This window comes from Gambusia affinis, linkage group LG15, assembly GCF_019740435.1.
Source record: "Gambusia affinis linkage group LG15, SWU_Gaff_1.0, whole genome shotgun sequence".
Classification (NCBI taxonomy): Eukaryota; Metazoa; Chordata; class Actinopteri; order Cyprinodontiformes; family Poeciliidae; genus Gambusia; species Gambusia affinis.
The window spans coordinates 17,532,336-17,545,288 of NC_057882.1; the positions used below are offsets into that span (position 1 = coordinate 17,532,336).

Sequence of the window (12,953 nt, forward strand, 5' to 3'; positions counted from 1 at the left end):
GATCAGAGGACATATATTTTGATGATTTTTACATTTCAGCTTTAACATCCACTATAAAGTGATTTTTAATTTTAGGTATTATTGCCAGTGTTGTCATGGCTGATAAGTCTCTTTGATGTCAAATGAAGAATTGTAACACCACCTATGGAGTGGCAGATCAAAGTTGCAGTCCCCGTTTTACGTCGGGGGTTTGGAGAGTATTGTTCCAACTTGGCAAAGAAAGTAGAGTAGCTCTTTACCCTGATGAGTTTTGTTGTTTCTTTCCTTGAACTTTCTAGATCTGAAGAAGGCTTACTACCATGCAGATCGAAATATTTTGTGACAGACTCTGGAGGAGTATGGGTTGCATTTAAAGGATATCCAGTCCTTACGTCCCCAAAGAAGAAGCGTGTACACAAAGTAGAATTTTAGTTAGGAGCAACTTGAAGTCCACAGAGGCTTCTTGTCAACTGCACTTTTTACTGTGCTCATGGTCTTGACATGAAGCTTGTCTGGTTTGGTAAATTTGGGGTTCCAAATACGTCAGAACGAACAAGATTCTGGATGCAAACTACTGAAATAATCTTCTTCCACAGAGTGGCTCGATTGAGCTTTAGAAATAAGATTTTTTTAAAAGGTCTGTTATCTAGGAGTTGCTCAAAGTAGAGTCACTGCTGTTTCACATCGAAAGGATTCAATAGAGGTGGTTTGGAAGTCATATGAAAAGGCCTTCTGCTCTTTTCTGTAGAGAGCATGTCCCACAAGGAAGAGTAATTATTTTTGTCTAATTGCAGAACTGATTAATCCTCTCTGTTATTGTTTACATAATCTTTCCAGTGGCGTGTTCCTTTGTGCCTTGGTCTTTCTCTGGTTTTAAGCAGAAATAAGATACCGGTACTTTACTAAATTCTTATCATAAAATCTGAAGAGTTTGTTTTTCGTTGATTTTTGCACTAAAATGCTTGCTGACCTTTCTGACCTCGGTTGATGTCAATGCTGAAACACCACAAATGTACCGTAGTTGTCAACCACACAGAGATGACAAATGTACTCACTTTCCTGCAAACTCTACTTTTTCAGAAGCCATGACTGCTGGGTCATCAAAATAAGGTCTCTACAATTGGGTCTCAGCAATCAGTTATACATTGTGTAATAATGTCACATCCTCTGCCACGAGAATTTGTGGATGTAAAAAAGGGAAACGAATACTACCATGTCTCGCTCCACCTTACAGATATAGCACGTTTGTGTTCAAACATTTAAAGTAGTAGCAAAACATTTTTAGTGAAGGTGAGATCCATCTATGTAACGAAAGGTAATTTTCTGCACTTGCACATGGATCTATATTTAATAATTGGACAGTGTGAGCTAATATTTTGCACATTAAGCATTTCTTCAAAGTGAACCACTTTGTTGTTTTTAAGCCCATAATTCATCTCCGTAAAAAAGAAAATGCCTAACACCTGGTTCAAAAAAGTTGCACGGCTTGTTTGAGTTTGAATGATTTGATTGGCTACAATCCCTACACACCGCGAGGTAATGACGTTAATTTACAAAGACGAATGATGTGGCAAAAATCAAAGGGCGAATAGAAAAAGTAGTTCCACTTTTACATCTATAATCGCATACTAAAGCAATAAAGTCCAACCTTTCTGCTTTTATATTTTAACACAACGATGTTTACTGTGGATAAGTAAAAATCCAATTTAAAATATTATTTAGTTAGAACATAAAGCACTTTTTAAAGAAGTGTGACACAGTATTCATCCGCCTCGTCGACTGCACTTTCATTTCCGGGATGTTTTTTCTGCTGACCAACCTCCATCGCCATTGCAGGTCCAGGGAGTCGGTGTAGTGGCAGTCGGTATTTAGCCGGGGAAATACCTCAACCGAAAGCTGACGGGACGAATGAAAAGTACCCTCACACCGGCAACACACTCTGTGGAAGGTTTTGAATCATTTGAGAAGTGGGTTTTAGAGTAGAGCCTCCCTGGCTGTCCGGCTAGGACCTGTGAGAAGCAGCAGCCTTAGTTTGTTAGCATTAGAAGAAATCGGAGGAGGGTGACAGGGGAACCGCCATGGCTCAGATCCTTCCTATTCGCTTTCAGGAGCATCTACAGGTACGTGGAGAAACTAATGAATGACATACTTGTTTAGCGAAGTTTGTCTTTCTTTGCCACCTACAATGTGATAAGCTGTAGTTTCAGAGACTTGCTGAACTGAAGTTTGAGATTGCTAGCAGGCTAAGTTAGCTTTCGGGAGCTATGCTAACTAGCTTGACAGGGTGGATGACGTTTATCTGAGCTAGCATCTAGCAAGTTTGCTAACACACCGAGTAGTCGCATTTGCTCTCAATTCACCCAAGAGTCTCTGATATAACGGTATAACTCCTGAAAATTTTAATTGTGACAGTTACAAACTTTATTCCAAAGTTTGTTTGTTTTTTTTCTTCCGACAACTTATCCGTCCTTGACGGCATTATTGAATGGCAGGAATTATTGGAGTACATACAGATGTAATTTTTAGCTGTCAACCATACATCTTTTCCAGAGTTATAGACCTAACTGTTGTATAATTCTTATGATTTAATTAACACAATTACCTGCACGTTTGGTTGTAACGCGTTAAACACGATGAAGGTAAAATCTAAGTGAACTAATTTTTACTCAAGTATTTTTATTCGAAAGCGTTTCGTGGCTCAGAAGCATATTATCATGGCCAGTTGTAGAATGGGTCATGTGGTATCGGACTATTTAAGTCAAGTGTATTGTCCATGTTGGCTGAGGCCGGTGGACCCACCAAGCTTTTTGAGTCAAACAGCTTAAAAAAAAAACAAAAAACAGTGAAACAAAGTACCATGTAGGTTTTACTCGAAGTAAAAAGTAGCTACATGACTTTTTTTTTTTTTTTTTTGGTTCTGTAGTATTTCTTGTGAGGTTACTCATACCTCCTGTTTTAAAAGGCCACACCTTTACTATCACCTGATTAAAGCAAGTTGTCGGTAAAGGTATCAAAATAAGGCAGCAATATGCTGTTTTTATTCTAGATTTAAAACATTAGGAATTAGTTTTTCAATCAAGATTAATAGGTATTGCATCTACTTCAACTTGCTTTAACACGTATTTCAACTTTCCGCTGAAGTATGAACTTGAACTACACAAACGTTATATAGGTACTGCAACCCCCTTCACTGTTGTATGTACATCAGACATTGACCCCTGAGAATAGGTCAAGGTTAGACACGGCCCCCCCCCTTAAAGGAACAAAAACAGTTCTTTTATACCCCTTCTTTCCACAAAAACTGGTGCAAATAACAATTCCCATGGGAATTTTAGGATGAATTACTGTTACTTTTCAATGCAGGCACATGTTGCGTGTGTTTGAGCTCACTTAAAGTAACTAAATGTCTTCCTAAAAACAAGTGAGGTATCAAGTATTCATCTTGGCTATTATCACAGCATTTGAGTGAATGTCACAGAAGGCTATATGGAGGTTGGGCTTCACAAAACTGTGCAGAGAGCTTTTGTATTCAGTTGCAATAGAAAACATTATTCTAGAATAATTTTTCACTTGTTTAAAGCACTTTGAAACTATGAATTTTGATTTCCTTTCAGATTAAGACAACAATACTTTCTCATGAAACTGAAAGTTGCTTAGTTATATTTTTCCTCCCGATTTGAACCATAAATAGTTCATTCATTCCCTTTTGTTACTTCCCAGTTGGTTGTGATTTGCTTAGATTTTTCCCGATTATCATGTTTCATGGGTCTCTCAAAGCATTTTCTCGTGACAAATCAGCTCCCAGGAGATCTTTGGTCGTCATCACTAATGCATGAGATGCATATGCTATTTCATACATGTTTCAAAACTTTCATTTAAATTGGTTTTGCTGTGAAAGGAAATGTGCCCTCAAATGCCCACTACCTTTTTTTTTTGTCTGAATTTTTGAATGTTTGTTTGTTAGGAGATATAGTTGGTTAACCCTTAATTCCGCCAGGCAAAACATTAACAATTTTGTGTTCACAATGCTTGCCTGAAAGTGCTAAAACACTGAAAAAGGAGAGGAAAAAAATACTTTAATTGTTTTGCAGAATACATTCATTCTGCATAACAATTAAATATATTTTTTGTCAAAAATGGCATGTTTAATGGTCTTTAAAAAATAAGCATATGTATTAATACTGAGTAAGCCCACTTGAAAGTAGCTGTTTGATCCTCTTAATACTGTATGCTAAATTCACAGTATGCAGACATGAATATTTCTGGTAATTTTTCTACAAGTTTGGATTTAAAATGCAGTGGTATGTGTTGTAATCTGCATAAATCTATTAACGGAGAATATTACTGTTCTTGCATCTGAGCATCTTTAAAAGTCTACATTGTGGACTTTTAAAGTTTCTTTCTAAAAAGAAAAAATAATTGAGAAGTGAGTTTGAACAGTTAAATATCACTTGGAGCTTGAAGAAATTTCTGCATCCTTATTGGTGAAGTCCTGGAGAAAGAAATCATCTTTACCTGAAGAGATTTAATGAGAAATAATTTGCATCGCCTGTTAACATTTTGGGGTGTATGGAGCTCACTGGTATATTGAGATAAATGCTGATTTCTTAGCTTTAACACAGAAAGTCTCAGTCAGCAAAAACTGTTCTTTGGCTACTCTCTATCTCCCGTTTCCTGCTGTCTGTTGCTCTCCAAACTCAGCAAGCATGCCTATTGTCATCCGGTCAACATGCATAGCTTGCACTTTTATAAATCATCCATTTTTATATATTGCACGTCAGATTGAAGTTTAAGACGTTTAATTGGTGGAGTGTCGTTTTAATTGGTTGTATCTTAGCTTTACGCTGCTCACAAGACTTTTTTCGCCCATTGTTATCCTGGTGGTAAGAAAAGTTAGGACTGGTCTTTGTGTCGTTCTCTTAAATCTCTACAAACTGGTTGATTCTGTTACATCATGGGAACAAAATGGCCATTGCAAAGAAATTCCCATATCCCAAGTATTTGAAAAGTCAAGTTTACTTTTCAAGGGAAAACAACAATATGTTTTGTGTCAGGAAGAGACAAATCTGTCCAGTTCCCACATTTAAAAATCCTATAATTACAAGTTGCATTAACATCACTTTTCTGTGCTTAAATCAGAGTTTATAAGTATACACAGTAATTTGTTTACAAAAGTTATTTCCACACAACACAAAGATAACGAGAGTTCACAGGCATACGCGTTTCTGAAAATCTAACCCGCTGCTTGAGTTTCTTTACATTTAAACCACTGGGAGGTGTGCTAGTTTGTTGTACCAAGTGTTTCTAATGTCTCATTACAAATGTCAGCGTTGCACTTTGAACAATGCTTGTAAATGACCAGCTGATAACTCGTGACAGACTGGTGAGGATGCTGATTTGCTGAACACTTGACATTCTTCAGGACTTGCCTAAATGTTGCCAGAGAGTTGTTTGAGATAAAGGAAACAGATCTCTTCAAGCCACCTCTGTAAAACTGACCTGAAGTGGAGTTTAAAACACGTGTTTTCCTTCTTGTCACCTGACTTCATCTGACACTAAAAGCAGCTCTTCTCTCTTGTGTCTGGCTGGTCACGTCCCCTCAGTAGGCAGTATTGTGCACCTTTTCTTTTTTTAAACTAGCTTCTGTACACAATGGGTCCCTAGCTTCCTGTTGTAGTACATTACACCAAACTGCTGCAAGCCTCAGCACATAGCATAGTGTATCCTTTTCTGCCCTTCCTTGAACTCTGTTTGAAATATTAACAAAGCTCTTCTTTTAATGCCAAGCAGTTCTGTACTGTCATTAATATCAATAGAATTTCAACTCCAGTTTCAAAGATCTTTAGTAGTGGCTGTCTTATCTTGTTACATTTGATATTTTAAACGCTTTAGTGTGTTATTTTAGGTTTCCGTATTCCTTGTTGAGTAAGTAGATCATTACCTTCATTTAGCTGTTTCCTTCTGGCTGCCAACATTTCCTCATTAATCATATTCTGTAAGACATTGCAAGCATTACATTCAGCAGAAGGGCAATTTCTCTTCCTAAAACAACAAAAGTATAAAATATCAAAGAAACAAAATGGCCTATATCATATCCAAGATCTGAATGAATGGCTGACACTTCTCTGTAGAACATGCAAGCTTCTCATCTCTTTACATTTTGTCTTCACTGACCCAACTTGAAATTCACTGATGCTGTAAATAGCTGGTGTGCACCAGACTGAATTATTAATTTTTTTGACGATTAGCTGATGTGAAACAGCTCTTATCTATCCATCTTATCTACTGTCACAAAGGTCTGAAAATCAGCCACTGTCCTCTTTCGCTCTGTCACGAAAGGTTTGACTGACAGATCCGGCCACCAGGTCACGTCTGCATTTGCCCAGTTAGCAGTAGGGCTGTGCTGATTGCAGTTTTCTGGCCAATTACTGATCTTTTAAAATGCTGAACCTGCTGATTCCGATTTTGGCAGATACAATTTTTTATTTATTTTTTTTTGTCTGAAATATTGCTCATTATCATAAGAAGGTTGTTGAATTGGCATCAGAGGGTCACTATTAATTGTAAATGTGCAGACATAACTTGTTTTGGCTGATCTGTCAGTTAAACTTTTGTCACAGCACACAAGAGGACAGTGATTGATTCTTAGATCTTTGCCAAACTAGATAAGATTGGCTCCATATGTAAAAATTGGCCAATCACCGATCTCCCAAAATTAAGGAAATTGCCACCTATGAATTGATGCACCTCTAGTTAACGGTAACCACCTGGGGTTCACCAATTGTAGTTCTCTGACTGATTCTGGCTTGCAAAAGTCAGATCTGCTGATTCTGTTTTTGTCTGATTTTTATGTATTTTTTTGGGGGGAGTCGGAAATGTTATTAAATATAGCAAGAAGGCCTCTGAGTTGGCAACAGTGGGGTGACTTTGTTATAAATTTATCAACTTTACAGACTCCTTTGATAGTGTTGGCTATATTTAAAAAAATAAAAATAAAAAATCTGCCAACCAAAATGGGAATCAGCAGGTCAGGTTTTTAAATGGTGCAGTTTTAGTTTTTGGTGTTGGGACTTTCAGTCAGAAATTGGTTGTTGTTGTTGTCCCATAATCCAGGATGTTTCACACTGATTTTTAGATCCTCTTATTGCCTGATGAAGGTGTGAGACTTTTTATGAATTTGAACTAGTCTGGGAGAAAATTAGTTTTATTTCTATTTCACTATTTTGTCATTTCAGCTCCCATCTTGTTGTGGTACACAATGTTTTTTCTTCTTTTTTCTTTTGCAGTGTATCTAACATGGAGGGTAGGAATGTTTGAATAGTTAGCTGCTGTAAGTTTTCCCTGATAACAGGAGGAAGTGCAGAGACTGTTTTCATTTGCCTCTCAAGAAGTTTTCTTAAACTGATTTTTTTTTATTTTATTGCTGGATTATAGATATTTAAAAAATTGAAAGCTTTTTACAACTTAAAAAAAAAAAACTGACTTATTTCTGCTTAAAGTGGTCAGCTGGGACCTTTGAAAGTCCCAGCTGACAACTGAAAGTTGGAACTTGAACTCAGTCTCTGACCCTGTTGACAGGACTCTGTGGTTTATTGGCTCCTGGAAAAAAATACTAATTTCAAGTGAAACACTTTTGTTTTTGTTTTTTTTCTGGTTTTTTTTCTGTTTTTTTTTTAAAGAAATGCATCAAGATAATTCTTCAGTTGGGAACAACCTTTTAAAATTGAGTCTAACCTGGTTGACTGCAAACAAATAAGATTTGAACTTATCTATTGTAAATGGAAAGGAAGTGAGCTAATGCTGTCACCTCTGCAAACTCTTCCACATGAAAACACACCAGTGGAAGTGAATGAGTTCATTCAAAACTTTGAGTGGAATGAAATTCATCTGTAAAACAGCTTAAGCCTAAACCTTTAATAAAGAACTGTTCCTTTATGAAACCTGGGTGGGATGGATGGAAGGTTTCACAAGTTTTAAGTTATTAAACTGAAATGCCTTTTCATTCTATTGACATAAGAAGAAGGTAATTAGCTTTTGTCTAGAATATAGGATCTCATGGTCACGTTACTGAAATATCATTTGATTGTAAATTTTTATTTTTTTTAAATGCCCACATTTATTGTTTGAAAGGAAATTATTTTCATTATCGGATGCAGTAAAGAGTCAAATCTATGACCATGTGCACATGGTGAGACTGTCAATGCAGAAGTGAAGTCTCAGTCATCAGGATGCTCTGTTCATATACGATAAAAAAAAAATGCTTTGAGTCATTCTGCTGTGAAACCAAGTACTGCAAGAAATAATCTAGGTTTACCAGAAAGCCCAGAAATGGCCTTTAAATCTTTTGCCCCTGCAAGCAGAGGCATCAGATCCTCTTTATGAAGTTTGCTGTTCACCTTTATCCACATCCTTGATCCTACACTAGTGTATTACTCATTAACCTCAGGTTCTCCTTTTTCTGTCTCATCTTCCCCAGTGACTTGTGAACATGCCCCAAGCTGCTGCACTGATTTCATTTTATTATTTTAGTTTTGGTAGATGTTATTGAACAACCTTGTGTTTTCTAAAGTATCTCATTTCAGTTTCTTTAATCACAAATGTAAGAAAATTGAATGCATACATAGAATTTATGACCATTGATGAAGCATACAGCAAATGGAAGTTAAAAGGCAGGAGTACTTTAATTTAAATGGTGAATATAAACATGTATTGCTCAGCACACGTAGCAAAAAACAGATGCCAACTGTAACCAATTAAAGATGGTGGTGCTTGTTGAAGTTATTTTTGTCTCTTGTGTTTAAAAACTTATTGTACAACTATATGGCATCCCAAGTTTAGTTAATTTTTAGGCATTTCTAGGGTAATTGCCAGCTTCTTGTGAAGACTAGTTCCCCAGTCTTTCAATTGTCGTCTTGATAAGTCGCCGCACCTGAGCTAAAAACGACTGCAAAGACAGGCCAGACTGGCTGACTAAATGATTTTCCACATTAGCTGAAGCGCCACAAGTTTGACCTGCTTTCGCCCAAATTCCTGTTAATTGATGTCACTGCTGTTTTCAACCACAGTTCACCAAATGTTTTTGCAGGAAGCCAGTCCAGTAGACTAAACCGTGGTCTTCTTGTCAGTTTCCCATCTTTGCATTATTTTTCCAAACATTGTGATGGTACCGTCCTGGCCTTTCCTGTTTTACAAGTGCTTCTCTTTGTGAATGAAAGGTCTTCCTGCAAGAAAACTAGTTTTTTTTTGGTTTTTTTGTAGCAGTCTGGACTTGGATCACGTTGGTGTTGCATGCATTTCAACTAGATCCTCCATTTGGTTTAAAAAGAGGGAAGGGGAAAATTGTGCTTCAGAATATTTCTGTTCATATCTGCTTGTAACACTGTGAGATGCTGAACTGCAGCGTCACTGAGAGAACCAGGTTACACTCTGAAAGAATGTGGGTGGGGCAGAGCAGTGGGAAGGGTGTATCCTGTCATTGATAAACGTCGTCACCATTTCGTTGAGCAGTTCCTGGAATAGTGTCTGCCTGGTGATTAGCTTTGAATGATAGTAGTTTGCCAACTGTAATACAAACACCCATTTCAATTTGGCAAATTGGGATTAAATGCAATCTGCTCCAGAAGTCCCCCCACCCTCCCCAAAAAAGGATTCCTGTGGCTTTCATAAATACTATAACCAGATTACACTTCCCCCCCCCCCCCAAATGCTGCAAAGAATGAGCCATTCCTGTAATTCTTTTCCAAGCACACATCAGTTAGCTACTCGAAGTTGTACGAATGCGCTGTGTTGCTCAACAAGAGGAAGTTGCAACAACACAACCTGCCGTGTTTTCTGGTGGTTTCATTTCCTCTCGATTTGAAATCATAATATCAATGTCATCAACAGTCGGTTCATTGGAAAAGGAAGAAAGCATGTGTAGTGGTTGAACTTGTGCATGGTTTTGTGGTGCATCGTAGGGCTGCAGAGTAGACTTGTTGCAACATTCTCATGTTGGTCCTTAACATTGCAACATCCTTAATGGGAAAGAACTGTTTGCAGTGCAGTTTTTAAGATGTTTCCTGCCTAATATCTTTGTGTGCTCGACGAAGACTCTGTTCAGATGTTCATATCCGACGCAACAGAGATGGGAAGCAACGAGATGAGACGGCAAGAAGTGAGGGGAAAATGTGTCAGCAAGTGCCATTGCACTATTTCACAGTAAAATTGCAAACCACCTGTTAATCCATTAGCCTTTGGGCATGCTTGTTGGATCATTTAGTGCACATATTTCTGTTCTGGTCTGCTTCCCAGATACTGCTGTCAGTGTTTCTGTGAGGCAGAGAGAAATTCTCCTTCCTATCAAACGCATTGAGATTTATTTATTTATTAAAAAAAAAAGCCAAGATCAAGAAAGTGGTGTCAAGGATTTGGACTAGCTTTGCAATATAATAAACACACTATAGGGCTGAATTAATTGTCTGCTAATAATCTATAAATATGTTTTACCCAAAACTCCTCAGGTGGCATAATTTTAGCTTTACCTAGTTCAAATTCACTGAAGTGTGATGCACAGTGCCATGTGGGTTTTTTTTTTAAAGGCAATAAATATTTTTGTTTTAAAGTTTTATTTGCATCTATTGATGTTCTTCTATAAAAACAAGGTTTAAGTTTTTAAATGAAAAATCTACTAAAATGTTTGCAGCCGTTTTTTAAAACGTGGCAATAGATTGCTCTCTAAATTATGTCACTGAATCAGGAAGTCAAAAAAAGTCCTGATGTGTTTTACTCAACCCTTCAGTTATACTTTTTCTTCATTTTTCAAAAAAACGTGTCCTATTATAGTGACTTAAACACCACAAATCATAACATCTGTAATATTTTGCAGAAGCACATTAAGCGTGGAGCTGAGTTATCTAGAGAAATTTCCTAACCCACTGTGGCAGATTTTTGTTTAGTCTGACATGGTTCCCTTTCTGCCCCAGCTCCAAAATTTAGGAATCAATCCAGCAAACATCGGCTTCAGCACCCTGACCATGGAGTCTGACAAATTCATCTGCATCCGGGAGAAAGTGGGGGAGCAAGCCCAGGTTGTGATCATTGACATGGCCGACCCCAATACTCCGATCCGGAGACCCATCTCAGCCGACAGCGCCATCATGAACCCTGCCAGCAAGGTCATCGCACTTAAAGGTACGACGCTAGCAAATGTGCAGATCTCTGCTGCTTTAGAGAGACATGTTCTGCCAGAATTTAAGGATAGATTTCTAATGTTGCTATTTTTTTAAAACTTATGTTCAATGTGAAGTTATTAGTTTTACGTTTTTCAGAGCATGTTCAGTTTATTCATTAAGGTCTGTACACATGCAGCTACTTTAGTTTTCTGTCATTAAATATGTTTTATTGGCCATTATTTTTATTTTTTTTTTAACACTAAACATTTCTCATGAATTCTAAAATAGCATATTTTTATTGTTTTTGTCCAGCTGCTATGAATGCTTTGACTTTTTTGTTTTGTCTTTTTGTATGTTCATTTTTTTTCTTACTGCTTTCTTATGTTTGCAGACGGTGAGTTGAAATTTCAATACTTACTGTGGAAGGGAAATCCTGTTTAAAGACAAGTAATTCTGAGCAAACCAAACTTGCCTAAAAATATTATTTCACTTTGCTTTTTTAAAAAAAAATTTATATTAAATCACAAATACCATTGATGACATTTCTGTCAATTTTTAAACCTTTAACTCAGGTTTGCTCATTGTGTCTTTATCATCTTCAGTAAAAATTGTTTGTAAACAGGATTTAGCTTTTACAGCCTTACAGCTTGCTGACATTCCATCATTTTTATATTCAAAATGATTTAGAACATGTTCATGTGGTATTATTATGGGTAAGAATAATTTAATTTTAATCCACGTTTCCATTTGGAATCTGCGTGCTTATCCATCTGAAATTGAAATGACGCATACTTGTTTTCACTCGTCTTCCAGCTGTGCTTAATGTATGTTTTTAACTGAGTTCAGATGTTTTTGTATATTCCTTTTATAATTCTTTTAATATATTGACTCAAATTTGCTTTTAAGTTGAAGAACAGATGTTGGATACTTGTCTTGGACGGCCATATCTTGCTAAGTTTTTTGTTAGCAGTTATGATCAGTGAAGTTGTCATATAACATTTGATTCAATTTATTTAAAAATAGATTCTGCGTTTAGATCTAGAATTTTTCTGTGTCGAGCAATTTAAATTGCAATATTCAAGCCAAAAAAAAACAACTGATCTGTAGTTTTATTTGTGGTGGTAAGCGTTATGTAGACACTAAATCACAGCGGGTAGGTTTGAGAACTTAAAAAAGAAGCATTTATTTAGAAGAGGGGGCAAAAATAAATCTAATTCTGACTTAAGAGATCAGACCACGAAGAAAACTGGAACTTAGTATCATCCTGGACAAGCCCAAATACTGCATTTCTAATTGTAATTTGGGTTTAATATGGAATTTATTGTGATTGTGGTTAAAAAATGTCAGCCTCCTCATTTTAATCTTGATTATATTTTAAAGAATAGAATTAAAGTCCTTAATTCCAGGTTTTCCTTCTGTGCATCATAAAGCCTTGTGGGCCACCAGGCTTTACTTGTGCCCCCACCAAGCTAATCATTGCTTATTTTGACTACTTAGCATCCAAACACTGATCTTAGCAAGTTTTCTGGGGAATTCTATTTTCAATTTCTGGCCTTGTATGCTTATACACTTAGAATGTCAATACTAGGTCCTAAATTTTAGGACTTTTATTTAATCTCCCTTTTTTTTTTTTAATTGATGAATGCTTTTGTGGTGAATTTATTCTATGACTTGGTTCTAATTCGTGTTATTTTGTTAAAATATAACCGTCAAATCTACAGAGCACAACATGGGAAAGCAATGGGACCTTGTTAACATTTAGCTCAGACATCCAGCCTTCTCAGCAAAACTTCAGAGCTCTGCTTCATAAACTAGCAAATTATG

The 12,953-nt window shown here is 36.7% G+C and overlaps 1 protein-coding gene across 2 annotated transcripts in view; it reads left to right on the top strand.

The window, feature by feature from the left end:
- Positions 1–1,752: 1,752 nt before the first annotated feature.
- cltca (clathrin, heavy chain a (Hc)) overlaps positions 1,753–12,953 on the top strand; it is a 28,110-nt gene continuing 16,909 nt past the window's right edge. The window contains exons 1-3 of one of the 2 annotated variants that reach the window (XM_044140882.1): positions 1,787–2,099; positions 10,941–11,148; positions 11,521–11,523. In XM_044140882.1, coding sequence (XP_043996817.1) covers positions 2,058–2,099; positions 10,941–11,148; positions 11,521–11,523 — 253 coding nt within the window. In that variant the 5' untranslated portion in view covers positions 1,787–2,057. Of the gene's footprint in view, positions 2,100–10,940; positions 11,149–11,520; positions 11,524–12,953 lie in introns of both variants that reach the window. The other variant, XM_044140883.1, reaches the window with a different exon arrangement.